General features: G+C 41.9%; 1 protein-coding gene across 1 annotated transcript in view; it reads left to right on the top strand.

Moving 5' to 3' along the window:
- Positions 1 to 26,713, top strand: part of LOC133011189 (zinc finger protein GLIS1) — an 80,324-nt gene that overhangs the window by 3,929 nt on the left and 49,682 nt on the right. Inside the window, exon 2 of the mRNA XM_061078894.1 lies at positions 25,562 to 25,754. Coding sequence (XP_060934877.1) covers positions 25,562 to 25,754 — 193 coding nt within the window. The remainder of the gene's footprint in view (positions 1 to 25,561; positions 25,755 to 26,713) is intronic.

Below are 26,713 nucleotides of genomic sequence, written 5' to 3' on the forward strand. Positions count from 1 at the left end.
AAGTTTCGTGTCATGTTTATACAGCTGTTATTCTGGGAAAATGTTTGCTTCATGGAGTTTTGAGTTTCTTAAATTGCCCCGGACTTTAGCCTTATAACTGTTTTTAGGTCTGGCTTTGATGCATCCACAAGATCATTTTGTTTATTCGTCTTGGATATCAGTTACGTTCTCGGTTTTGACTTGTGTCACTGTGACATTATTGTACCAATTTGACTTAATCAGGGCTGTGACAGGAGGCTTTACAAATCAAAGTCTCCAGAGTTTCTTTTGTGGCGGCTCAATGGTTTTGTGGTTTTGTTGCTTATTGTTGAAAAGACCAAAGAGATGGTATTGAATCCTAAATCTCTGGAAAATACATCCCTAATGGAGGGATTCATCAACAGGGGGAAATGATTGAGCAAGTGACAGAGCAAATGTTTTGGTGAGAGTTTTGACCGCGGTTTAGAAAAAGGATTCCATGTTTGATTTTAATGCTCTTGAGTCAGTCAAAGTTTAGACGTCATTCGCAGCTGTTGAACAATTCAAAAGAAGCTGTGTGGATTGAATAACACCAATATAACCATGATCTTTAACAGGGCGACTACTGGATCAGTGATTTGCTATGGTTCATGGCAATCTAACTGTGAAATCCAAGTTTCTAGTAGTTCAGATTGTGATAGGAGCAGCAGGGGAAACCAAAGGTCTTTTGCCTCTAACATCTTTACAAGAGCTATTTGGAGATTAAGGTGTTAATATGGCTGACTCCAACCATGTCTTGATGTACAGCAAGGTTTATGTTTACATGAAGCTTACATTTTTGTAAGTGTAACGGTAAAAATAGTGTTAATAATCTTTTTATTGTGTATCCAATGGATATATATACTTTTTTTTCAACTAGAACTCAGTGGAGCAGATACCTCCATCAAGGCCCGACAGTGTCCTTGAATTCAATCAGGCCGTACCCAATTATACACACTCATAGATCAGTCCTGTGCCAGATTTTATTAAGATCCACAAACTATTCCTTGAGAAATTGGAAAAAAATATATAATATGATCACTCAATTTCGCAATATTAAAGAAAGTGAAAAAAAATTGCCCTGGATCCTCCCTCTGATTTGGATCCGCACTCAAATAGATTGGGCTCTTCCCTGACCCATATTGCATCCTTCTTCCAAGTTTTTTATTGAAATCTGTCAAGTAGTTTTTGCTTAATCCTACAAACTATCAAACAAACCCAGATTTAAACCTAATCACCTTGGTGGAGGCAACTATACTGTGGCAAGGCTGAAAATGAATCATGGCTTATAATTAAAAGCATAAGCTTCACAAGCAACTGAAAATGTTGTTTTTGTGCCACACGGACATTCATATTTGTCCATAAAAAACTATATTACAGCAATATAATCTATCCCTTCTGACTTAGTAGTAGAAGTAGCTGAGGATCTCAACATCACTGTTGTTCAATAGTACCAAAGGTTGTTAGAGTCAAACCAGTTTTATGTCGACTCTCCCTCCCAGATGTGGTGAAAGACTGATCATCTCTCAGAGAAAGTGGTTGACTTTTCATTGAACTGGTGGTTTATTTAGATAGATTAAATGACCAGATTATGAATTATGCTTTTTTGATATTACTTGTGTTATTTGAATACATCTTTATTTTTACATGGAAAAACAAGACTTTGTGAATAAGCAGCCAGACATCCTATCTTTATGCTGACGTGGCTCTACTCTTCATCATGTGGGCATGTTTATTCTCATCATAGTAGCACAGTAACAGTAGCATTCTTCCCCCAAGGTTTCTCACCAGTCAGTACATTCCCATGAACTAAGAGCGAGCCTCAGCCCACGTCTCCTTGCGTCCCCTATGAGCTCAGCAGTGAGTTATGGGCAAACGCGAGGGTGCTGCCTGGGAAGGGTGTTTCAGGGTGTAAATGTTTGCAGCATGTTCCATTGATTCATAAAGCCGAAGGCCCGGTGATGATTCCTCAGCGGTATTCCCGTAAACCTCTGTCTGGCTGAGAAGTCGAGGAGGGAATGCTGGGTAATGGAATGAGAGCGCTTCCTGAGTCACAGCCACTAGAGAGGCAGATTGAGAGAACACCCCTGGTCTGGCATCTGCTCGGCTGAATCACCCGAATCAAACCTGACCAGGAATAGACATGACGTGTGTGGAAACAAGAGGTGAATGGCAGAGGAAGAGATGAGCGCTGCATCAACTTGACGGTGGTGAGATTCAAAAAGAGAGAGAAGGGAGATTTATGAGAGGTTGTGACTGTTGCTGCTTCAGTATCTTCTGCTGTTGTCATCTGAAATTGCAAAACGAACATTAGAATTTGAGCGCAGTGGAATCTTTAGTCCGTGTCTGTCAGGTCAGATGTTCTCTTTCTCTTGTGACCAGTGTGGTATGACTATGGCATCTCGCTGTAACCAAAGGCATTCTGACTCTTCATGCTGCCAGTGAAATCCAAACAGCAAAAAAAACATGATCTGGTTTGAGTAAGTGTCGAAATATCTCTGGAATACCAGAAGAAATGTGCTCTGGGCCTCAGTTTAATCAGGAGAAAGCTGCAGGGTTGGCTCTGATATGTCATCATAAAAATGTATTTTTAGAAGCAAACCTTTCCTGGAGAAGCTCTTGCAGATTTTTCCCGCACTACTCTTTTGACGGTGAGAGGATTACGCTGCCAGGTCTCGTGAATTTAGATTTGTTTGACCTTAGTTTTAACTATTTGTAGCAAAGATGAAGAGACTTCTCTCATTCTCTCGCCTGGACAGTCATGCTGCAGCTGACTGCATGTCTATAGCGGCTGCATTACTCATGCATTTTCAGACAGCAGCGACTCCCCTCGCAAACCTCCCCGTGAATGACTTAGCACACGGGTGGGTTTTTGATTTACATCTCAGCTGTGCCACTTGCTGTTCTTGGCTCGACGCTGCTGTGTTTCATCAAAGAAAAATCCGCTCTGCTCTGACTGTGGCAGTTACGACGGCCGTCCGCCGCTGCGCAGCCTCTGCCAGAGCGGGGCCGAGAGCTGATGGGGCCCTTGCAGCTGTCAGCTGGAGAGAGAGAGGAGAGAGAGAGAGAGAGAGAGAGAGAGAGAGAGAGAGAGAGAGAGAGAGAGAGAGAGAGAGAGAGAGAGAGAGATGTGTCCGTAAGGGTTAGGGATTCACTGACCCCCATAAATAAGCACAGAGAGCACAGATTGTGTGAGTGTGAAGGGAGGTTTTGGCTGATGAGTCAATCATGCTTAGGCTGCTGTTTCAGTTTTTCCACTAGAGAGTACGGCAGTATCAGCACTTCATCTCATTACCTTTATCAACGAGGTTATGTTTTCACCATAGTCCATTTGTCTGTTTGTTGGTTGGTTTGAAGGATGGGACATGGGCCCAGAAAGTAACCATTCAATTTTGGAGTGGATCTGGACAAAGGGGCCGATCCCATACGTTTTCATCACTTTCTTTAATATTGCAAGCATATTTTGGGGACTGAGTGTCTACAATCCAAGTCAAAAATGGGGATCTTGCTCATTTAAATGTGGTTTCATTGGGGGTAAGCTTGTATGGTAACAACTTTTGGTGCAAATTCGGACATAGCAGCGGATCCAGGAACTAGACTGTATAAAAATGGCAGAAGCATTTCAATTTCCTCCAACTATCCAGAAATAAAGCCAAAATAGCCTGCTTACAAATGCTGCCATCTTGGATTGACAATGTCATATGGAGCCAGAGTCTGTAAAGTAGTGTTCGGGGATGGAGCCGTGGTATCCAGGTCTCGCCGATTCAAGCACTCGACCAATCACGAGTACGTCTCAGCTGTCAATCATGATTGTTTTCGCCCCGTTTTTTCATACGTTCATACCCAATGAAATGAACACAAATGAGCACTTGAACATACATAAATGTGATAAGACCTACCTAAACTGATAGACAATATATTTACAATCCCGTTTGATTTATTTGACCTGTACTTTGACCTTTTAGTATGGTTCATGTCCCATCCCCTAACATGGAGGAGGTAAGATTTATGACCAATACTGCAAGCGGCCACCAGGTGGTGATTGAGACACTTAGGCTTCACTTTTTGCGAGCTTTCCTGCTGTCCATCTTAATGTAGTCCATGATTTTAAGTGTGATCAAGAGTAATAATTACAGTTGTGTAAGAGTTGCTAAGTGTGCATCAGAGCTTTGTAAACATATCACTATTTAAAACTGCCGCAGGTACAGTTTCAAATGATCAGACTCAACTTAAGTAGTGACTGAAACGGCCCTATTTTACAAGGCTGGTCATGTTGAAGATTAATCAGCCAACAAAACATTGGCTTCAACCGAATGGTCAAAAACAAACGGGCAAACATGATGCAAGCCGAAGCTGTTTTAATGCCTTCATTAGAGCGCAGCAGAATGCAGCCAAAAAGATTGAGTTTTATTCTCTCTCTTGTTCTCTCCCCGTCTGTGCCAGGAAGCTGCCATGGGGCAGTGCCCAGTCAGCTCACCGCACCATTGGCTGGCGCTGCCCCAGAGGACTATGAAAGACATTATAAAGTCTAATAGTGCAGTTTATTTACTTTATTAGTAGTCATTAATAGACGCCCAAGCATTCTGGAAGAATTACTTATTCTCTAGTCATGTGCAATCCAATCCAGCCCCTGTGCTGCATTAACTTGCTTACCAGGACTAATAAGTACACAAAGGAACGAAAGAATGAAGTTCGCTCAGAGAAAAAAAAACTTGTCTGTGAATGATGTGGGTCGACATCAATCACAAACCCTGAGCATGACAACTTGCACTTCTGTACTCTGCTGATTTGGATCCAGATATTCATATGTGCATTATGTCTTGGCAGATGCAGATCTGTTCGCATTACTGTCCCAGAGAGAGAGCCAAGTTTCATCACACAATATCTATTGAATTATTCTTTCGAGGAGATGTTTTAACGCACTGGCAAGCAAGATTTCTGAGTCTAAATTTATTATATCTCATTTATGGCTCAAAGTCAAGACCTCTAAGGTTTCATCAGTGCAGAGATTGATATCGTCCCGTTCGTCCAGGCAGCACTGACGCACAGGTGGACCGATGTTTTGTCAGAATCTTTCTTTTTTAAGTAGCACATCTGGACAGCACTGCTGCGCTGCATGATGGGAGGAAGCAGAGGATTTTGGGAAAGTGATGCTGGTGCCCTGTTCGAGTTAATGCTTGTAACTCTAAGTTGCGGGGAGCTTTGCCAGGTCGACTCTGGATGTTAATAAAGTGTGGAGGCTCCATGCCAGCACTGTGATCTGTGATGCTTAGGGTTATTTTTACAGACTGTTTTTATACTCACAATTATATTTGAAAGGGAAGGCTGTGGCTTAATATCTGCAAGGAGATGGTGTATGTGATAAGAAGATGCAATTTCCCAGGATGTGATGCTGCAAAGGGCATGGAGTTTTTTTCATTCTGTGGGAATATGTTGTGTATGAGAACTCCCTGAAGTACTGAGACGGCAAACAAGTCAATTTTAAAAATTTTATTTGCATGCTCTGCTTCAACGTAGCCACACACCCTACCACGTTGTGGTTGTCTAACTACAACCAGAGACATAATGGTGCCTGAAGTGTGTTTCAACAACATTGTCAGTTGGGACAGTGAACGTTGCTGATGCCGTTTTCATTTCTTCTCCACTAATCCAAGAGTTCTCCTCTTTTCCTCTGTCACATGTCAGTGTCTTCTTTTAATGTTCCTTGACAGACCGTTGCCAAACAGGGAGTTGAAGGACTCTACTGTAAGACGACTTTGGCTTGTAACTGCGGTGCTGATGTAGCCTTCTACTACAGATGTCAGCTTGATTTCACCCTCTGGAAGTGAAAACTGCATCTCACAGATGAGCTGGTCGCTCTGCCCAGTTTCCTCTGGAAACAGTGGAGACATCTGTTATCTCCTGGCTCCTGTAGTATCTGGCTGATTTACATTCTCTTTATCAAACTGCATTTGAAGGAAGGCTGTGCAGTTTTCGCTCTGTTGGCAGTGTATGCACTTAATCCTTTAGGAGAAAATGGTTTGGCTGGAAGCAGTTTTGTTGAAGACAATCGGTTCTGTTCTTCTTTGATTTACTGTTGCCAAGATTAAGTATACTTGCTTTACTCCATTTGAACTGAAGCTCATAAGGGCTGTGCAATAAGTGTGTTAAATGGATCCCAATAAGACTGAGTAATAGCCTCAGTATGCACTCTTCATTAACATGCTTAACATTCCCCCCAAGACCCAGAAGTCGGCTTCTATAATACACTGCTTAACACAAACATCATGTGGGACGCTTATGGTCTCTTATGGGGCTCATTGTTCGTGGTTTTAGTAGTGAGGAGATTTGGACTCTCCCTCTCTCACTGTGTGTGTGCATGTGTGCTTGCGCTAAAGTTTTGGTCAAAGTAGAGGACATGACGGACGAGTTGATCAACTCCAAACATCCAAACCTCGAAAAACCACTATGAAAACATCCATCCATCAATTACCTATATCAGGGGGTCCTTCATGGCTCAGAGCTGTTGACGGTCACAAGAGGGCAGGAGTCAATCCCAGTTGACATTGGGTGAGAGGGGGGGAACACCCTGGACAGGTCGCCAGCTTATCGCAGTGCCAACATACAGAGGCAACAACCAGTCACCCTCACATTCACCAATCTTTATGTTTTAAGACTGTGGGAGGAGCCAGAGTGTCAGGAGAAAACCCACACAGACACGGGGAGAACATGCAAACTCCACAGAGACATTTCAGTGCTAAATGTTTTTTGGTTGATGAACTGACCAGCACTTGTTGATAAAAACTTACCACCCAATATCTCAATACATTAAAAATATAAAAGAAATGCTAAGCTACAGATATATTTCATATCTTCCATATCATTCAACATAGAGATAGTAATACAACTATTTAATGCTTTGGGGCGGTTAAAGAAGTAATTTGGATTAGGTGTGTGTGTGTGCTTGTGGGTGTTAACCATAGACTGGATATAAATTATTAGCGACATGACTGCTCCCTAGAAGTGAATCCAAAACATTTCGATCAACCCCTTGATGCGGTGAAGGTGATTAATCACACATCCTCCATGTTAGCAGATGGGACACGGAGCAAACTAAAAGTCAAAGTGCCCGAAGATAGTTTCTTTCATTTGAACTATTTCTTATCTCTCTGATGTATGTTCAAGTGTTGATTTTTCTTGTAAATGTTGTTGTTACTAGTTTGATGCTATAAAAGCGGGGGGTCAGTACCAATTATTTTAAATTACAATAATAATAATGACACTAATGTTTAGCAGCACTAGCATGGTTGTGGATTTCTTTTGTATTTAATAGAATTATTTTATATTCAATAAAGATGTCGGTTATGGCTGGATTGTGTTAACAATGGAAGTTGAAAGCTTTGGGAACCCACATGCCGTCATAGCTGACCTGACGTTTACAGCCTTTACCTCAGTTCAACTTTCAACCTCTACAACAAAGGAAGAATCCATCCAGAGGAGCTTCACTCACCTTAAGACTGATACACTGAGACTCTTGGAACCATACAGGGTTACATACATGGGTTCACAGAGCTCCTCGAACCAATAAATGTTCCTGTAGCAGGAAATGTCTCTTATATATCACCAGGAGCTTTTGACAAGAATCTTTAGGATGAGTTTCTGGCTCTCTCCCCAGTATATCTTCGCTGAAGCCTAGTCATAGATCTAGTGGACAGATAGAGGGTGTGAGCGAAGGAGAGCAGAGCTCCAGTTCCCAAATTTCTCTTTATTTGTGTTTATCTAACTTTTACCCTCCAAATGTCAGCTCGAAGCACATGTTGACCAATACCGATAAAAAGCCTAATCAGGCACTTAAAGCTTGACAGTGATCTAATAGGCGTTTGTTTGAAAGTTGAAATGAATTAGGCAGCTTCAGAGCCATGACAGCCAGGTGCTGAGCACTTGGCCCAGTGTACCAGAGCCTCGGCCAATTGGAAAATGCTTTGCAGAATTTATCTGCATCCTTCTCCCCTGACAAATTATTTTATTGTTCCCACACAGTTGGTTTTAATTTTGTTTTCTGGCTAATGATCAGCTGAGAGCATGTGGGCTATTGTTATTCCTATCGTAGGCTATTCCCTTCTTCAGATAAGATACTGAAGACTGGAAGTGCTCAAATGCGATAGAACCCCCCCATGCCTCCCAAACTAACAAAGCCCTAGGAGATAGCATAAGTGGGACAAACTTGATATGCTTATGCTTAACAACAATCTGTGTTTGCCGTTAGGGCCTCTGTGGCATGACCTTAGCGACTGTCTGTCAAACCAGGTAACGCTGCTTCCAAAAGGAGCAACTTCTGTACAATCCCCCCTTGGCGAACTCCAAACCCCCTGTTTAAAAACCTTTAATCACATTATTCAGTGTGTCTCATGTACTGGGACTAGCAGATATGCTGTGTGAGAGCTGCAGATGGTAGAGATAGAGTGAAACTCGCCCTGCGTCCGAGCCGTGCACTCTGCCTGACCCGAGCTCAGTGCATCAGGACTAGGCCACTAATCTTTTACAAATGCTGGGAGTCTCCATGACCAGGCCCTCGCTGAGACGGCTTAGTCAAAACAGCCCCTCTGCTCCTGAACACAACCTCGGCCCGTAGCTTAATTCAAACGCTGATTAACTAACAAATACCTGCTGCTTGTTCCACAACATTACACAGGCCGGTGCATTCTGCAGCGCTGCATGGAGTTTGACAGTGTGTGCGCTGTCCCATAGAGGAACTCACAGGCCTACTGTGTTACAGACTTTGAGGGTTTCTGGGTAAAATGATACACTGACTTGTTAAATGAGCAGCAGCTTAGAAATTCTGCAGATTTTTATTGTTTCATTTTTCACTATAGCTTTCAGGGGAATTGCTTGTTTATCTGAGTGGCATTAAACAAAGGTTTAGCAAAGATGTTTAAAAAACCTGTGATATTATACATAATGAGATACAAACAAAACAAAAGACAACAAAGTGCAAGAAGTTGAGGCATTCTTATTATACTACATTACATTTACTGTGGAAATAAATCACTACAAATCAGTAACGAGTAACAACTCACAGACAAACAAACCAAACAGCCAAGATTTTAACTGCTGAGCTTAAATTGAATTTTATGATTAACACAGTGGCTGCTTTAGTGCCAAAGTTGCCTCATCGCGTCTCCTGCCAACCCACTTGACGGGTAAAAGCCAAACAAATATTTTCAGAAGACGACGTAAGTAGAGGTGTCGAAGTATTTTTTTCATATTTCATTGTCCTGTTCTAAGTCTCCATGCACAGAACCAGACTTTGTACCTGGAACCGTTGGCGTGCCGGGCATGTCAAACTTGACGAATCAAACATCTCTACTTGTGCTATAACCTTTGAGGAATGTCTCAATGTTCCAACTGACAGTGATGCACAAAATGTTGTGAAATTCAACTAAGTACGTGTGGCTTCAGCACTTACTGCTAGTGATGAATAATTCAAGTTTATTTTTGAGACATTTTTATGCATCTGTGGTGCTTTGATTCTCAGGGTATCCATAACTGATTTCACAGAAATAGCAGTGGAGTAAAAGCGGCCAACACACACAGGTTCTTTTTATTTTTATTTGTAAATTTTTGAGAACACTTTGGTTCACTGGGAATAATAAATCATCCACATTTTTTGCAGCAACACGGCTATTATTGTACTAAAGAATGTGGGTTTTTATTCCAACAAGGGGAAAAAATATGTAAGTTCAGCTTTAAAGTGAATAGAATGAATTTAAAAAATATAAAGCTTAGCGAATACTTTCATTTGAGGGCTGGATAAAGGCTGCCGTTTAAATACATGTTAAATATATAGCCCCTAAACCCGCAATTCAACAAAAGTCAACAGAAGTTGTTAGCTATGTCCTTGGTAGCTTTAGCTGTAAACGTAAATGCACAGTTAACCACAGTGCCCACTTTAACAGGGCCAGATCTGTCATTTGACACATAAATATGGCCAATCTAGGCCACAGTAAAGATGCCAGTCTTCTACAAGCCTCAAGAGCTCTGAGCCATGAAGGACTCCAGCGAGAGAGGCAAAGCATCAGTATATGTACACTTCAGCGTGCCAAAGTATACTCATTTAACAGCACAAAAAGACGTGCACTGAGAACCCGCATGTTTATGTTAGGGATGATGTCAAATGGCTAGAATTCATATTTCACATCAAATTTCTCTTTTCAAATGGCTTCTCTTAATTTTTACTCGCAAGGAAACAAACATTTGCATTTCAAAGTTCTTCAAATAAAAATAAATGAAAAGCAAACGCTTTTATGGGTTTGGAGACTATGTTGGAAAACAGGTCAGGGAGCGAAATGAATATTTTTAATGGTTCGTAAAAGAGCTTCACAATGAATGCCAGGTTATGTGAAAGGCTTGACACATGGTACAGGCCAGAGCCCTCTGAGATTCCCTCCGCATTCAGCCTGTGCGCCTTGGGCCCAGAGGAGCCAAACAACACACATGGCAGACGCCAAGATACAAATGAAGAATGATTTCTTTATTTCTGCTTGTTATCGTCTGATTGGGCTTCATCTCACCACAGATCCATCCAAAAATCCACAAGCTTAGAGCCTTCACTTTTTCCTTTTGGGTATATCACTCTTGAATGTTCAGAGCCATGAATGTTTGCTTGGTATTTGCTGTGTCTTTCCTTTTTGTTTCAATATTTTTGGAGAATATTTGCTTCCATTCAAAGGAGGATAGACAAGGGTAGATATTGGTAAAGTGGAACAAACTTCACCATTTCACCTCTTCCGTGAACACAATTTGCGCCTGAGTTGCGTCAGGTAGATTTTCATCTACAATGGTGGTGAGGACAACAATTCCCATGATCCCACACTGGTTCAAGATGTCATCAAACAAGTTCGTCTGTTATTGTTTTGATTGAGCCATAGCATTACATTTACATATTGTACATTTAAGACTTCATATAATTTGTATTGGCTTGTTTAATATAATGTACCATGTGTATGTATATGACATACATATCCTCCATACTACTATGACTCAGGAAACTTCCAAGTATTTATTCTGTGAGACTTCAGATTTATTCTCAGTGTAAGCTGTTGACCTGTATGTGCTTTTGCTCCAAATGTCTTTGTCCCGCATGTGTCAGTGCCAGCTGATGTTCTCAGTCATTACGATGTGACTGACAGTGCTGGGGGCTGATCCTCGGTAAAACAGAGCAACAGCCAGGTTCCGACTCCGAAATAGTTTCACTCCTGAGACAAAACCCGTGTCTCACTTTGGCCATAACCACCAGCGAGAGCAGAAATCATAATAACAGGAATCTTATTACAGCCATTAAACAAGAGAGGGAAAAACTCAGGAGGGCTTTAATGCCTGGACATCTGAAATGCTTACGCAGTGAGAATATATTTGCTCATAAAGCTCTTTGATGGTGGCCCAACACTCAGTGCTGTTGTCTGTATAAATAGCTTTGTATTGACCTTCCACCGCACAAGATTGAATGTGTTTCCTTAGGTGTCATTTGGTACCATTTTGGGCTTTTTACAGGCCCCACTATGCCTCGGTCGCTGTAACCGCAGGGGCTCACGAGTCATCACTGCTCAAGCGGTCACCAACGCTGGGCTCTTCCTCCTCCTCCTCGTCCTCCCCACAGCAGCATTATTGAGCTGTGTTTGATGTGAAGTGATATATAATGTCCGGTAGACTGTCCATCTCAAATTACACGTTCCCGTCTCTATGTGTGATGTGTGTTGGTGAGTGTGTGGGGTTTCGATGGGGGGTGGTGCTCACATGCCCAAACCTTTGGTTAATGAGGACTCCCCACACAATAAAAGAATGGTATTGCTGACTTCCTTAGGTATGTGTGGTTTGAAACTCAACACAGGTTGGCTCAGTGGAAAACCTGGGGCCCTCCCTTATTTATTTTGTATATTTATGAAAACCCCCAAATCATGTGGTGCCCCCCGTGTTGGGTCCCTCTACAGCTCCGGTTATCGTTGTTATTCAGCTGGGTTATTGCCCTTTGGTTGCAGATTTGGACGGTGGTGTAATTGTGGCTCTGCACAAGATATTGTCACCAATATTTTGAATCAGTTACAGAATATCAGTTGATGTACTAAGGTCAGAGGTGTCCACAGCTGCAAAACAAATACTGTCTTCAAAAATATTGTGTTTTTGCTGAAACTATTTTCAATTTAATGAAGTGTAGTTGTTTTTTAAAAGGATTGATTGATTGATCATTGTAATTTCAATAACACTCACTCGATTTCACACACTCATAGATGTCGGTCCCAAATCTTAGTTGCCAAAATGTATTGGGTTCTTTCTTGGCTGATGTCTGTTCCTTCCCGCAAGTTAAATAAACTTTTGTTTGGTAGTTTTTGCGTAATAATGCTTACAAACAAATGAATGGCAGAGGCCCAACAGTTCCCTTAGAAACCACATTTAAATGAACTAAGGTTTTTATTTAGGTCCAAACCACATTGCACACACTCATAAATGTCAGTCCCCTAACTATTTTTCTTCAAGAACCTTAAATTATTCTCTGAGAAAACACTGACAATGTTTATGAAAGTGAAAAAACACTCCTGTATCCGCCCCCTGATCTGGATCAACACCAGAACTTCAAGAATTTTCCCCTGGCCCATACCTTATCCTTCCACCAGGTGTTGTGGTAATCAGTCCTGTAGGGTTTGCGAAATCCTGCTTAGGAGCAAACTAACTAACAAACAAACAGACAGGGGATGGAAACATAACCTTCTTGGCGGGGGTGATGTGAAATCATCTCACCTCATCGTTTAAGAAACCAAACACTGGTTTACAGCACATCATCAGATAATTACTTAACCATCTTTAGGGTTTGGGTTTTCTCACATAGCGGGACATCATTGTGTCCTATGTTTAACATGACATTTGTTTTGGGGACACAGAGGGATTTAGTCCAAAGCAGATCATTTTACTTCATAGCCTAAAATGTACGAGTTTAGAAACTAGTGACATGAAACAACACCGATAATCGAATCAAAATAAAAGCTTCCCCTCTGTGGCTCCGCTGTCAAAGGAGATTGTTGGTCTTTCATGAAACTCGTTTCAAAACCGAGTTAACCCTCAATATTCCTGAATGGCTAATATTCACTGCGAACACTGTGGAGAAGCACGGGCCTGAACTCTAGCCGCAAAACTTCAAAAGCCAAAGCAATTACTATGCATGCTTTGAACATATCCTTTTCACAAAGTAGCATTTCATTTTTCTTCCTGCACTGAAACAACAAAAAGTAACATAGAAATAGGAAGTGATATTGGATTCCTCTTTTAGTTCCCTGAAACATCTGGTTTGGTCCTTGTTTGAAACAACCAGCATCTCTTCTGAGAAGAACAGAAGGTTATGTGTACTGTGTAGGTAACAAATAATCATTTTCAAATGTTGCTGCATTCAGACGTGATCTAATTAAAGACTCAACCTCTCAATCAGACCACCGACCACTTTCCTCCAGAAGTTCATTCATTTATTTCTCCACCATGGCTGCCTTTCAAAATATTCAGTAATTGCCTCAAATTGATTAATGTTTTTTACAGAAGTCTTATAAATCTCCAGTTCTGTCAAAGTGTAATGTGTGTGGAGGCGGAGCTGGGCGGGAAGACGAAGGGAGTGTCTATCGAATGGGCCTTGATGTGTCTTCTACATAGAGAAACTCATATAATCTGTAGTTGAGATTAGCCACTGTAATTTCTGAGGAATTTCCTGGCATCTGTGTTCAATCACAATCTCTCACAGATTTAGACTTGCTTGTAAATACTGGGTGCTGGCTGAAGAAGGCTGAAGGAGTACTGTACTAACAGACTCAATCAGGCCAAAGTGAGCAGGCCACTGGTGCAGAGATAAGCTAAGCTAACAAAGTCTTACTACAGCGAGACAGTGTAATGTCTGGAAGCCCTGGACATAGATGCCCCCATACCTGAGATTAATATGAGTTTAATCTTTTTCATTGACCCAGTGCTGAGTGTGCTCATGTTCTCTTGTCCTGCCCGTTTCCATCATGCCGTCAGCTCAGATCCAGGGATTCAATATCAGTGCACGCTTTACAATATGTCAACAACCAGAGGATGAATTACCATGAAATCCATGTAGCCCAGAGATGACCCCTTGACTTCTCCTCTTGTGCCACCATGAGGTTTGAATTTGAGAGAGAAGTCACACCAACTGTTCAGGTGCCCCTCAGGATGAACTGTAACAATTTCGGTGATCCCTTTACTGCATTTCAAGACATCGGGTTAAATTCAGTTTTGTTCAATATTTTTGTTTGTGACTTAATATCTGCAAAAGTGGTTTAACGGGTAGATAGACAGACAGATAGACAGACAGCGGACAGACTTTATTGATCTTGAGGGAAATCTAGGCCAGTGCACAGATGTCAAAGAACAAAAAACTGAGGAAAATAATACAAAAGATCAAAAAAATACTAAGTTAAAGAAGAAAAGGCTCAGAAGTGAGCAAGAGCTGTTGCAACAGGCTGCCACTAGGGTGCCGCCATCGTATATTCCCATCAGCTTCAGCTATACTTGTTGTTTAGCAAATGTTAGCATGCTAAAGCACTAATTCAAGATGATGAACATGGCAAACGAAATGTTGGCATTATTGCTTTGAGCATTTTGCCATGCAAAGATTTAGCAGTGCTTTGTCTCCAGTAAGTGCAGCTTAATCGTTAAACACAACAAACCAAATATCCAATTATTTATTTTTATCTGTTCTCTTACATTATGCATTCAGTTATTCTGTGATAAATCCTTTTTTATTCTATTCATAACTTATCTCACCATCTACTTAATATCTGAAAATCCTTTCTGGATTCTAAATAACTGCACATACAACCCACACCAAACTAAACTAGATCTCAAGTAATTCATAACATACACTTTTTGAACAAGATCATAATATCCAAACATCCACATGGGGCAATTCTTGCTAATAAGAAACAGAATTATCATATGAATCCCATGTATAAGCATGCACGTTAATATATGCCTGCATTCACAAAAGTGATTCTCTTTTATAGATAACTGTGGCTTGTACATTGCTTCATTTCCTCAGTTTTATAAAAAGATTTAAGGATTCACGATGACTGAATCTGTAAACTTTTATCACTCAAATTGTTTCCCTCAGTTTATATTCCATTTGCATAAAAAATAAGAGAAATACAGTAATACTTGGGACTTTCTTTTATTGCTTTGTCACATGGAATAAAATTCACCACGAGGATAAAGTCATCATTACAAATGACCTCAGTTTGACAGAAGTTATTTTCCTAACCAAGTCGTTTTGAGCTGTGCAGATTTATTATACTATTATCGCAATTTTGGCAAATAGAGGGTCATACTGATGTTTGACTAATGGATCTGATTTCACTACAGTTGCAGAGGGACTTGTGCTGTGTTTTGATATGACTCGAGCGGGCACTCGGACAAAACACTGCTTCTGCATTAAATTGCCATGTTTACTTTTTACAGCAGATTTATATACACTGGTTATTCTCCTGAGTTCACGTACACTCACACACACACACAAACACACACACACACACACATTCACAGACACACACACACACACACACACACACACACACACACACACACACACACACACACACACACACACACACACACACACACACACACACACACACACACATGCATTAACGCACTCAGGTTCAGAGCCTAAAATCTTTTGAATAAACACTGATTTAAAAAAATGTCTTGTACATTTTTAACACCATGTTATTGTAGGAATATAATTTGATTCAGTTGAGAAGTGTTTCAGTCTCACCTTTAACACTTTCTCTGAGGGTGTGGTGCTTCCACTGCTCCTCAGTCTCCAAAGCTGCGGACTGGCTACATCACTCTGCCTGTGTTTACTGCCGCCTCCCCAAACAGAGCAGCCTCTTGTCTGAGTGTGAAGCGCCTCCGGATCCCTTGCCGAGGTTCCAGCACTCTTGGCTTGGCGTTGCTCACCAGCCCTATAAAGGTGTCTGTCACCTCACCAGATGTCACGGTCACGTCTGCCAGGCAAGTGCATCACATCTCGTCAGTCTGCCGGCTGTCAAGCTGGTCCAGTCCGCAGCTTTGTGCTCTGGTCTTCATAATTATGTGGCTTTTCGGTTGAATTCTAGGATGTGGTTTGGCTGAGAGTGTCCTTGTAAAACTTTGATTAATCCTGGCACTATAGAGATTTGTGGCCAAAAATCTTGTTATCACAGTGATTGTCAGGATCGAGTTGTGGCTACTAGTGGCTTTAAAGTGGTTTGTTGACTATGCACATTTTTGATGGAAACAAAATAGTTAGAAGCGATGCTTATTTTTGCGATAATCAATCATTGTTCCATTTTAAAACCATTCCCAGAGGTCAGTGTGCAAACAGGGTTTTCTACCATGAGTCATTTTCTTTGGATTTCCTGGTGATTTAGTTGTGTCTCATATCCTGAGCTCTTTTCTCTCTGATCAGATATCACCATGTGGGTATTCAGCTCTGCTGCTTTTGAAATTTTGAAATTTTGAAAATCCCACTTTCACAGCTGTTTGAAATGTAAGTGCATGACTCCTGGATTATTGAATAGTAATGAGTGTTTGGACCAGAAAATAGGCCAAAAGATCTGGGAATGCTGTGACTCAAACTTAATGTCTAATGGAAATTGCTAAACTTTTATCTTGAAAAAGGGGGAAATGATACATCAAACCCTTTAAGCTTTGGAAGTATTTATAAATATACAAATTTTAACACTTTTTCAAAATAATAAAACCTCTATATCAATGAAAAAGCATTTAACATTGTTTCTTCCGTCATATCTACAATATAAGTCACAGTAGCTCATGTCTGAAGTGCAGAAAAACATCCAGAAACAAAGCTAATAATGAGTTGTATTTGTAACCATTGGAAGATTTTAACCTCTGCTTTTGAAACAGTCTGGACCTCTGTTACCTGCAGGTCTTCAAGTCAGACCAAACTTTTTCTATTCTCTTCACCTGTCGGAGATGTGCTGGAAGCCGTCCCCAGTGACAAGGTGCTACCACCAGGTGGTGACATGCACAAGTGAAAAGTTTTAATTGTGTTAATGAGGAGGGACAACACAGGAGATGATTGGCTGTGACTGTCTGTAGGAAGTTGTGGGATTCTATCAGGGGTGAGCATAGCCAATCAGTGCCTCTTCCTTTGTAGAGGTTTAGAGACTGTGAGAGATCTAATTTTGTATGAGTGTGAAAGAGAGAGGGATTGTGTTTGTGTGTGTGTGTGTGTGTGTGTGTGTGTGTGTGTGTGTGTGTGTGTGTGTGTGTGTGTGTGTGTGAGCGTGCATGTGCAGTGACATAAACCCACAACGTTCTCTCCTGTGTTTGGTTTTCGACTCCGAGCATCCCCTCATTAATCCGTGTGGTAAAGTGGCTGATCTCTGAGACTTCGCCTGGCAGCGAGCCTGGCACAGGGATATGGGGGTGGGTGGGGTAGGTGGGTGGGGGGGTTTGAGGGGCTGTTGACTGCCAACTATTTGTTTGTGTTCATGACTGCGGTTAGCGCTGCTCCATTTGAAGAGCCTGGTATTATGAGGCCGTCTGGTTCCCACAACATGTGTCCTCTCCTCTAAAAGGCAGGAGGGCTAATCATTTATCGACTGCTGCATTCATCAGTGTGACTTCAAACTGAGAGTGTCACCACTAAGTAACAACAACCAGTCACACTGCTGAGCTCGTAGCTTATTTTCCAGTTGTTTTATATTCATCATTTCCATCCACCCATTATCTATAACAGTTCTCCTTTGAGGGTCACTGCAGAGCTTGAGCCAATCCCAGATGCCATTCAGTGACAGGCAGGGTACACCCTGGACAGGTCACCATCACAGGGCCAACACACAGAGACACACAACCATGCAGAAAGGTTTTGCTGTGCATCGGGATTTTAACCTTCTCACTGTCAGGCGACAGTGCCAATCATTGCACCACCGCCCAACTAATAATTTATAGCTTTTACCGTGATGCAGCTGGAGTCAGATATTTCTGTCCTGTGCCCAAACATTTAAGGCTTGCAGCTGAATGCCTCTGGAGCCGCATAAGTCTGTCTTATTCACTCCATGGCTTTTTTTCCCCTTTCTCATGTCTTTGTATTCGACTTCATAACAGCTAATCTGAGGTTATTGTGTGACCGAGCTGACCATGAGAAAAAACGGCGAGGAACAAAGATACCTGGTCGAGAGTGGCTAAAATCAGCCAGAACAAATTGATTTTATCCTCGTGAAAGTTCTCATGTCTACTGGTACTGGTAATCCTGCAATGAAAACACTGACATTTCTGTGCTCAAGCAGTAATTTAATAGAGTTTTTTTCCTTCTTCTTCTCCGTCTTCTTCCCCTCGCAACGCACCTGCTTTAAAAAGAGCTTTCTCCCTAGACGTTGTTATTTTTCATTTACTTATGCCCCCAGGTTTTTCAATCATACATCCATTACTAAGCAAACAAATAAGTTCCGGGACTATGCCGCAGACACAAATATAGACATGAGTTATGAGATTCGGGAAAGCTGGGAAAGGCTTTGGACCCTAATACACAACATCTGCACAGGACAAGATGCACAACCAGAGCGTCCCACTACAAAGTCCTGCAGCCGGCTGTTGCACACTTGTATGTGTTGACCTTTCTAATGTGAAAACAGGGAGGGAAAAGGTGGAGGGGGAGCATGGCAGGTGGGGGTGTTGGGGCCGACAGGAATAAAATGATCATTATGAACTGTTTAAGTGCTGAATGTTATAATTTATGGAGCCAAAGTGGGGCCAGTTGAGGTGTCAGGTTGGATTTCCAGAGGCATCTGTCTTGCGGTTTTGGCAGCTTGTTGTACCTCGGGTTCAGATGTTTGCATCACACTCCTGACAACCCAACCACCCTCCACCCCCCCACCCCCCAAATAGCATCCTCTCGCTCCTTTAAGTACAGTACACCTCCGATCACCTCCCCCCTTCTTTCCCTCTCCTTAAACCATCTATCCATCCTCACATCTGCTTTTCATTGAGGCCTGCATGTCTCCGAAGACTTGAACGCATTAAACGCTGGCACAAGCACGGTCTCACTCTGGCACTTAACGCAACGCTTAGGTGACTTAAAAGGGAGAGGCGAGAATTATAGAAAATGAAGTGTCACCGAAATAAAGAATCGCCCCAGATTACCACCAATTACAGTTAATAATGGTGTCCAGACCATCTGCTGATCAGATGGAGGAGTGTAAGAGAAATAATGATCCCGGAGAGAGAGAGAGAGAGAGAGAGAGAGAGAGAGAGAGAGAGAGAGAGAGAGAGAGAGAGAGAGAGAGAGAGAGAGGGAGAAGGAGAGAGATTCATTGAGGGAGACAGCGACATCGACTTTCAACTATGTGATGATGTGGTTTGATCTTTTCGGTGCTGTATGGGCTGGAATGCTTTGTACGGTATGGTAGTCATAACTGCGTATCTTGGAATAATAGCCATGTTGTTTCAGAGGGGTTAAGTTCTGCTAGATTGGAGACATGTGTCTGCTTCGCTTTATTAGTCATTTATTAGTCACTGAGGTCAGGGGAGAGTTTTTTAGCCAAGGCACAACGTTGCTGAACTCGAACACGACTCTTGATCATCAGCCCCCTAAGGCAGCTCGAATAGGTGTACCATTACGGCGCGATCATAGCTGACCGTGATGAGAAATGAGAAATTCATACAGCATGCGAAGCGTGTTCAACAATCAATGTAATCACCATCACAGTGACCGCAAACCTTCCAATAAGGAGCGAGTCGTGCCCTAATTATCAGAAATATCGAGTCTGCGTTCACTCACCGTTCCTGTCTATTGTCTTATTGTCTCATTTTACTGCCTCCATGGTCACAGTGACTGCAATAATCAGCAGGAAGAAAAGGATTAGAAAGCACTTTACACTCAAGATCATGATGCACCGGAGGTTTACGGCTTTGTGCGCCGTCTTCCCCAGGGGACTTTTGACAAGAAGGCAGCGTGACAAATGGATGACATCAGAGCAGACATATTGCAGGGTTAGTGGAACCTTGTTTCTCTCCACAAGCTCGGCCAAAAAATTAATCATACATCTCCCAAAACAAGTTCTCAAATAACCCAATTTATCCCTTTATAATCACACTCTTGTTTGAAGCATTAGTTTATGCATTCACGTGCAATCGAGCGTACAAACTGGCAAACTGCTTCATTAATTTGACTTCTCCTGTACATCTTAATGAGTCTCAGCTTACCGTCATCCTGCAGCAGTGCCCTCCAAAGGGAGCGCGCTACTTTAATAACACAGCAGAGGAGAGGAGGCAGTGGGAGCAGTAGATATCATGTGATGACATTTATGGAACAGAAGATACCACTTAGGATGTAACAGATTATTATTAGACATCATGTTCTCTAACAAACGACGACTCCTCTCCTACTGAGCTTCTTCCAAAAGTGATTTTTGGTGGTGTTCGGGGAGGCAGATAACAATAGCGTTCTTCTTTTTGCCTCCGTCTTTGGTTGTCAATGCTGACATCAGTGGCTCCTCTGTGAGGATGAGCCAGCACATCTGTACGTGGTCTCCGTACAGAGCACAACACTTGCCCCTGGTGCTTCTGGCCCCGTCCTGCCTCTTTCTGTTCTCGGGCTTTCTCTCTGCCCCTGCGTCCTTGGTCTCACGCCCTTAACAACGTCATACGTAATTGGGTCTGAATGCTTGCAACTGTGTATATCACAGCAACATCCCACCCTGCTTGTTCTGAGATGCTTTCGACAGTTGGATGTTATACTGAACTCAGCTCAACGCGCCCTGTGAAATGTTCCTATGAAGAAACTCAATGCTGTGTTTATATTCAGTGTTTCTTACCAACATGCAAAGTGTGAATCTTTGAAGTCTAACAAATGTGTTGGTTGCGTTTCCCTCCTCTTGCAAAAATTATTTTAAAATAGTATTGACGGGCACATTTCTGTTCCTTTGCATCTTACCATTAATAGTGGGGTAAAGGTGGTAAGGATGTGTGCTTATCTTTGTGGATGATGCAATAGAAATGGAGATGCAAATGTAGAAACAATGTGCTGTAAGGGGTCAGGAAGTCCACAGGGGCTCTATTAATTATTGTTAATCATATCAGTGGATCACTCGCTCATAGTTTCTCATTCATTCACTCATTAACTTGTCTTTCTATACTTGTGAGGACTCACACTGCCCGAACGTATACCCTCTTCATATCAAGGGCTCTTTGAGTTTTTATAACATCCTTTGCAGATCTAAATTATTACATTTTAATACTTGTTTTTAAGGGTCTGTCCTTGTTGGTGTCGTGGTTGTAAACTTTTTACCTCCACCAAGGATGTTGTGTTTTTGCCCATCTTTAGGTTTGTTTGTTAGCAGGATTATGCGAAAACTACCCAATGGCTTTCCACAAAACCTTGTGAAAGGGTAAGTGGATGAAAGTGGATTTCCGTCCATGTAAAAACCAAAAGTGACTGTGGTGAAGGGATTTATTCTCGGTCAACATTTATTTATTTGTGTTTTATTCCTTAGGCACAAGCCTGCACAACTGAGCCTGTTTTGAAACTTTTATTTTTATCAGATGTTTCATCCTTCCAACTTGCATATTAGAAAATAGAGGTTTTTTGAATATGAGCAAAAATATAATAAAAAAATACGTGGCCCTTTGATAGGACCACGCATGACTTACAAAGACCCTGATTCCTCCCTTGTATCAAACTTTGCATGTGATCCCACACAGAGAAATGGCGAGTTGGGCGGTATTCGTCTCCCTCTCCTCTTGTCGCTGCTGCTTGGATGTTTTGCGTTTCACCTCAGTCCCTGATGCTCTCTTTGGCTTCCACCTCCTGATCAAACCATGACTGTTGAAATGTTGAAATGTTGCGCACAGAATTACCATGGCACATTCAGTATAAACTGAATTTACTGTTGGGTCCCATCCAAACCACCATATGTTGAGGAGCCTTGTTTCTCCAACCAGAGCGTGACTGATTCTGTTAATGTAGTAATGCTCTAAATCAGTGGAGTGCTAACTCTCTGCAGCAAGGGGGATGACGACCTTTAGCACTCATTTAACACTCTGATTCCAACGTGCCGGAGACATTCAGGAGGTGTCTCTGATGGAGACGCTTCAGTGCACCTGAGCTTTCACAACACAATGCAAATCGTCAGGCAAACTCCTCGACACAGCTCAAGCACATGTGAAAGTCAGATGCTGGCAGGAGGTTAAAAATCCAGATGTATTTGTAATTTTGTCTGAAAGAACATAACAAGAAAAAAAAACATTTCAAACAAATGGGACCATGTGTACCGATGTAGCTGCTGTAGGTCGTTTCACATGGTGCCTCCAAATAGCAGCAAGAGCTAGTCCATCTATTCTGTTACTGGTTGGTTACTGAGGAGATCAAATGAAAGTAGTTCGAATTTATGTTTTGTGAAAGACAGAACTAGCAACTAGCTTGTGAAGTGCATTAAACAGTTCAACAGCCACATATTTTCCACTAAAAAGTGGATGACCAGCAGAGGGCAACTCCACTTGTTGTAAAGAGTCAGTTTCTATTGAGGTCTATAAAAACCCCACGTCTCTATAGATTTATAATGTCAGTAAACATATTCTCTGGCTTTCTCTCATCTTCAAAAGCCAAATGGAACTGCATTCACAAACCAGTGGGAGGCATCAGGGTAGGTCGCTTCGGCGACACAAGCTAATCTCCAAATCAATGCTAAATGGCGCTATGTTTCTTTTGGATGGGTAAATAAGCAAATATATGAACTGATGTGAGCAGAAAATGTAATGTTGCAAGATTGTATAAAAGTATTTTAACCTAAGAGAATAGTGGTCACACTTACAAACTTACTCATTGCCCATTAATCCAAATCCATTCTCCCCTAATGACATGTTCATGCTAGAAATAGCAATGATACAAGGGAAGGATAGTTGGGATTTACTTCAAAATGTTCAATACAGGTGCTGATAAAATCTTAGTTGTATCGATACATATTATAGGAAAATAAATAGTTTTTCTTTGCTACAAACACTTTTTAACTTGACAAAAGAAGTTACATTTTCATAGTTTTATGTTGTCTAAACAAGCAAGTTGCATGTGGAAGACATTTCCCTGCAATAAAAACAGTCTAAAAGTTGGCATAAGACACACTAAGAAACATCTTAAGTCTGAACAGGTGTTTGCTACCAGCTTTCAGTAGCTGACAGTTTTTTGAATTGGTTCTTTGGGCTTATTTTCGAACTCATTACTAAAAAACGATTGAGATCCGTTTGCCAGCTCTAACATCAGGTGAATAGTCTTTTGTAAAAGACAAGATCGGTGGAGCCCCCGTTTCCCAGCAGTGAAGACATGTTTAAGTGGTTAGTTAAAAAAAGAAAAATCATTCTGAAAAACAATGGTGGCTTTATCAGCGAGTTTTAGTAGAACGGTTTACAGACAGAGAATCATTGTGTGGGATCATCTCTGGCTTCTTTAACTCATTTGCATGAAGAACCTTTCTTGGCGTCCTGTGGAACACAGCACTGAGCTTTGAAAGAGCCTATGTGCTTTATATGCTGGGGACTCGGATATGAGTGTGAGACGGAGTATGTGCATCCATTCGAGGCTTCGTTGACCAACTGCCAGCCCAACCAGAGCTTCATGACAACGTTTTTATTTAGTTGTTTGTGCACACGCGTTAAGTTTCAATTAAGAGATCCCTGACGTTCGTCATCTTCGTATCACTAGTGGCCATCTTGACTGAGTTACCCCTGACTCGAGGCAGGGAAGCACTTGGCTTCACGTCAGCGGGCCTTGAAACTTTCATACAGAAACACAGTTGTATATGCTGCTAATTGGGGGGGGGGGGGGGGGGGGACGCTCAGCCAACAAAAAAAAAAGTAGAATTCAATAAACACAATGGTTTGTGTTGCTTGAAAACAGACCAGAGTTAAAAGACATCTTGTCTTTTGTTAGTGGCTCTGAGTGAAACCAGCGTCGTCCCCTGGCGATTCGAGGCTGTTTGCGTAGCTCGCTTCGCCCTCTCTCTGCTTCTTTGTGTTTCCGCTGTGACCCGCGACAAGACAAATGCTGTGGAGACTGTGGACACATCAGCTGTAGGAGGGATATGTAAATAGATGTTCCTCATGACATGGCTCACAAAGTTCCCCTGTTTTCTCTCGTCTTTTGTTCACTCTTGTGACCTTTTTCCCATATTCCCAAACACTTCCTCCTTGTCCTGTTTACTCTCCCTCTCCATCTGTTACTCATGTTGTAATCTCTTTCTCCTTTGTTAATCTTTTTTTTTTCTCTTTCTGCTTTTTCATCTGTTGCCCAAATCCCGATATTTGCTGAAAGTTTTTCTGCCTATTTTCACATCTCACTCCCCAGTGTCTTTCTGTGTTCTCCCTCACATGCATTGTGTTTGGTGGGTTTATTAATAATAGCTCATTGTGTGTGATAACATTGGCAATAACATCGTTAGGGGATAATTGAATTTGAGAAATTGAGTTAGGAAAAGTTGGAACAGGGGCGCGTGGCCACCTACACACGAGTGTGTGGGGATATCTCCTTTCCCCTTCACAATTATTTCCTCATACAGACCTCCCTCCCTCTGCTAATACTCTTCACTCTTGTTCCTATTATTATTATATTTTTGCTCATATTCATAAAACCTCTATTTCCTAATATCCAAGTTGAAAGGATAAAACATCTGATAAAAATAAAAGTTTCAAAACAGGCTCAGTTGTGCAGGCTTGTGCCAAAGGAATAAAACACAAATAAATAAATGTTGACCGAGAATAAATCCCTTCACCACAGTCATTTTCGGTTTTTACATTGACGGAAATCCACTTTGATCCACTTACTGAATAATCTTTTTGGATGAGAGTTGTAACTTCTTCTTTTCGACTATGCTACTAGATTAAATCATAGTGTTTCCACCCACAATTGAATAGTTATTATTTTCCCTTAAATTGATAAATAACTAATTAAATAACAGTTGAATCTAATGAATTAATGAGGTCACTGTTTTCCCAAAAGGCTTTCTTGCATAAAAGTTGAGGAACTGATGGTAAATTCTACAAGGATCTTTAATTTAATTATTTGATTAATTTTAAAACATTGACTGGCTGGACCTTGCGGACATATTCATTTGGATTTGTTTTTTTTTCCACAAATGGATATTTTTTTCCTCAACTTCTCCTGCAATAATATTTGGCAATAAGTCTCTCCTGTGGTATTTTTACTGTCACCAGTCGGACTTTGCCAAAGAGCTCTTCATATATCACTGGATCCTGCAGCTGTGGCCGCCAACAATTATTCCTCGAGAGAATATTTATAATCTAATAGGATTTCAACATGTCACTGATGGCAAGGATCCCATTGTAAAACTGATTATTCTTCCAATGCTGTCAGTAGGAAACTAAGTTGCTGATCCAGCGTTTAGTTTCAGAGTGACCATGGGTCACAGCTCTACGAACTAAAACTAAACTTACATATCAAAGATGTTCTAGTTTCCTTGTGAAAGAAATATGTAAATAGCAAACTGAAGTGCAGGTTATTAACACTATCCCTCCCTTCCAGTGAATGGTGCCTACTGCTCGGAGAAAGATGTAGACGCTGAGCTGGGTGACGCTGTGGACACCCTGATGCGATGTGGGCAGAGCCTGCCACTCTCGGCGGGGGGTCATTTAGGGGGGCTATACCCCCAGAGCCTCCACTGTGACAGAGCTACCCCCGACCTCCTCCTGCAGGACGGCCCTCACCAGGACGCCAGGTAAACTGTCACTGTTATTCCTGTTTTAGAATCATTTTGTTCCTGTTCCAGTTTTGAATGTTTCCTGTTTGGTATAGTATTACTAACAATATGCAGGTGCAATGTGTTTTTCATTAGCTGTGCTATTGTGGAATCAGATGCGCACGTATATGACCTGAAAGCTCTACCTATAAAAAAAAACGCAGGGGTCCAAAGTACAACATTTATGTTGCACTAATCTGATTCTTCTGTTGTGCAATGCTCGACTACTGTTGGTCAAGTCAGGAAGAGTTTCCAGGCGATTTCTACGTTGTGGGGTTTGTCCCTCGTCTTTCTCCTTCTCTTTTTATTCCCTCTATCCTCAGCCATTTGACCGAGAGTGCAACTGGACAGATGTCGACTCCCCGCATATTGTTTCTTGCTATTTTCCCCATAGCCAAACAGGAAATGGTATTCCTGAATAGACGGAGAGTGAGGAGGGGAGGTGGGTTCAAGTCTTTATTAACAGCAATGGCAAAGTCTGCCAGTGGCTTTCTCCAAATCCAAGTTAGCGTTAGCTCCGCTTTTTCCCCCCAGCGTGCTGAGGGGACGGGACAAAGACGATTCCTTCATGAGACAGGCTGCAGAAAAAGAGAGCTCTTCTCACATCACTCAGGGGCTTTGGACAAAATCCATAATGAGCCAACTGACAGGAATGATTATGTAGGAGATCACAGCAACGCACGGAGAAACCCGACCTGGGGTCCCCATTCAGCAGGGAAAAGATTCCCACCATAATACACAGTATTGTAAACGCTGACCCTTCATAGACTGCAATTATGCCACCAAAACAGGTGACTCCCTATTTATCCCCGATGTTGGGTTGGGTTTAACCCCTTTGTGTCATCAAAGCCCATCAGATGGACACACTAGCCAGTGGCCTCTCTGTCTCAGTCGCCATCCCTCCCCACCCCCGCTCTATTCTTAGTTATAAATACCCA

Source organism: Limanda limanda, chromosome 9, assembly GCF_963576545.1.
Source record: "Limanda limanda chromosome 9, fLimLim1.1, whole genome shotgun sequence".
Taxonomy (NCBI): Eukaryota; Metazoa; Chordata; class Actinopteri; order Pleuronectiformes; family Pleuronectidae; genus Limanda; species Limanda limanda.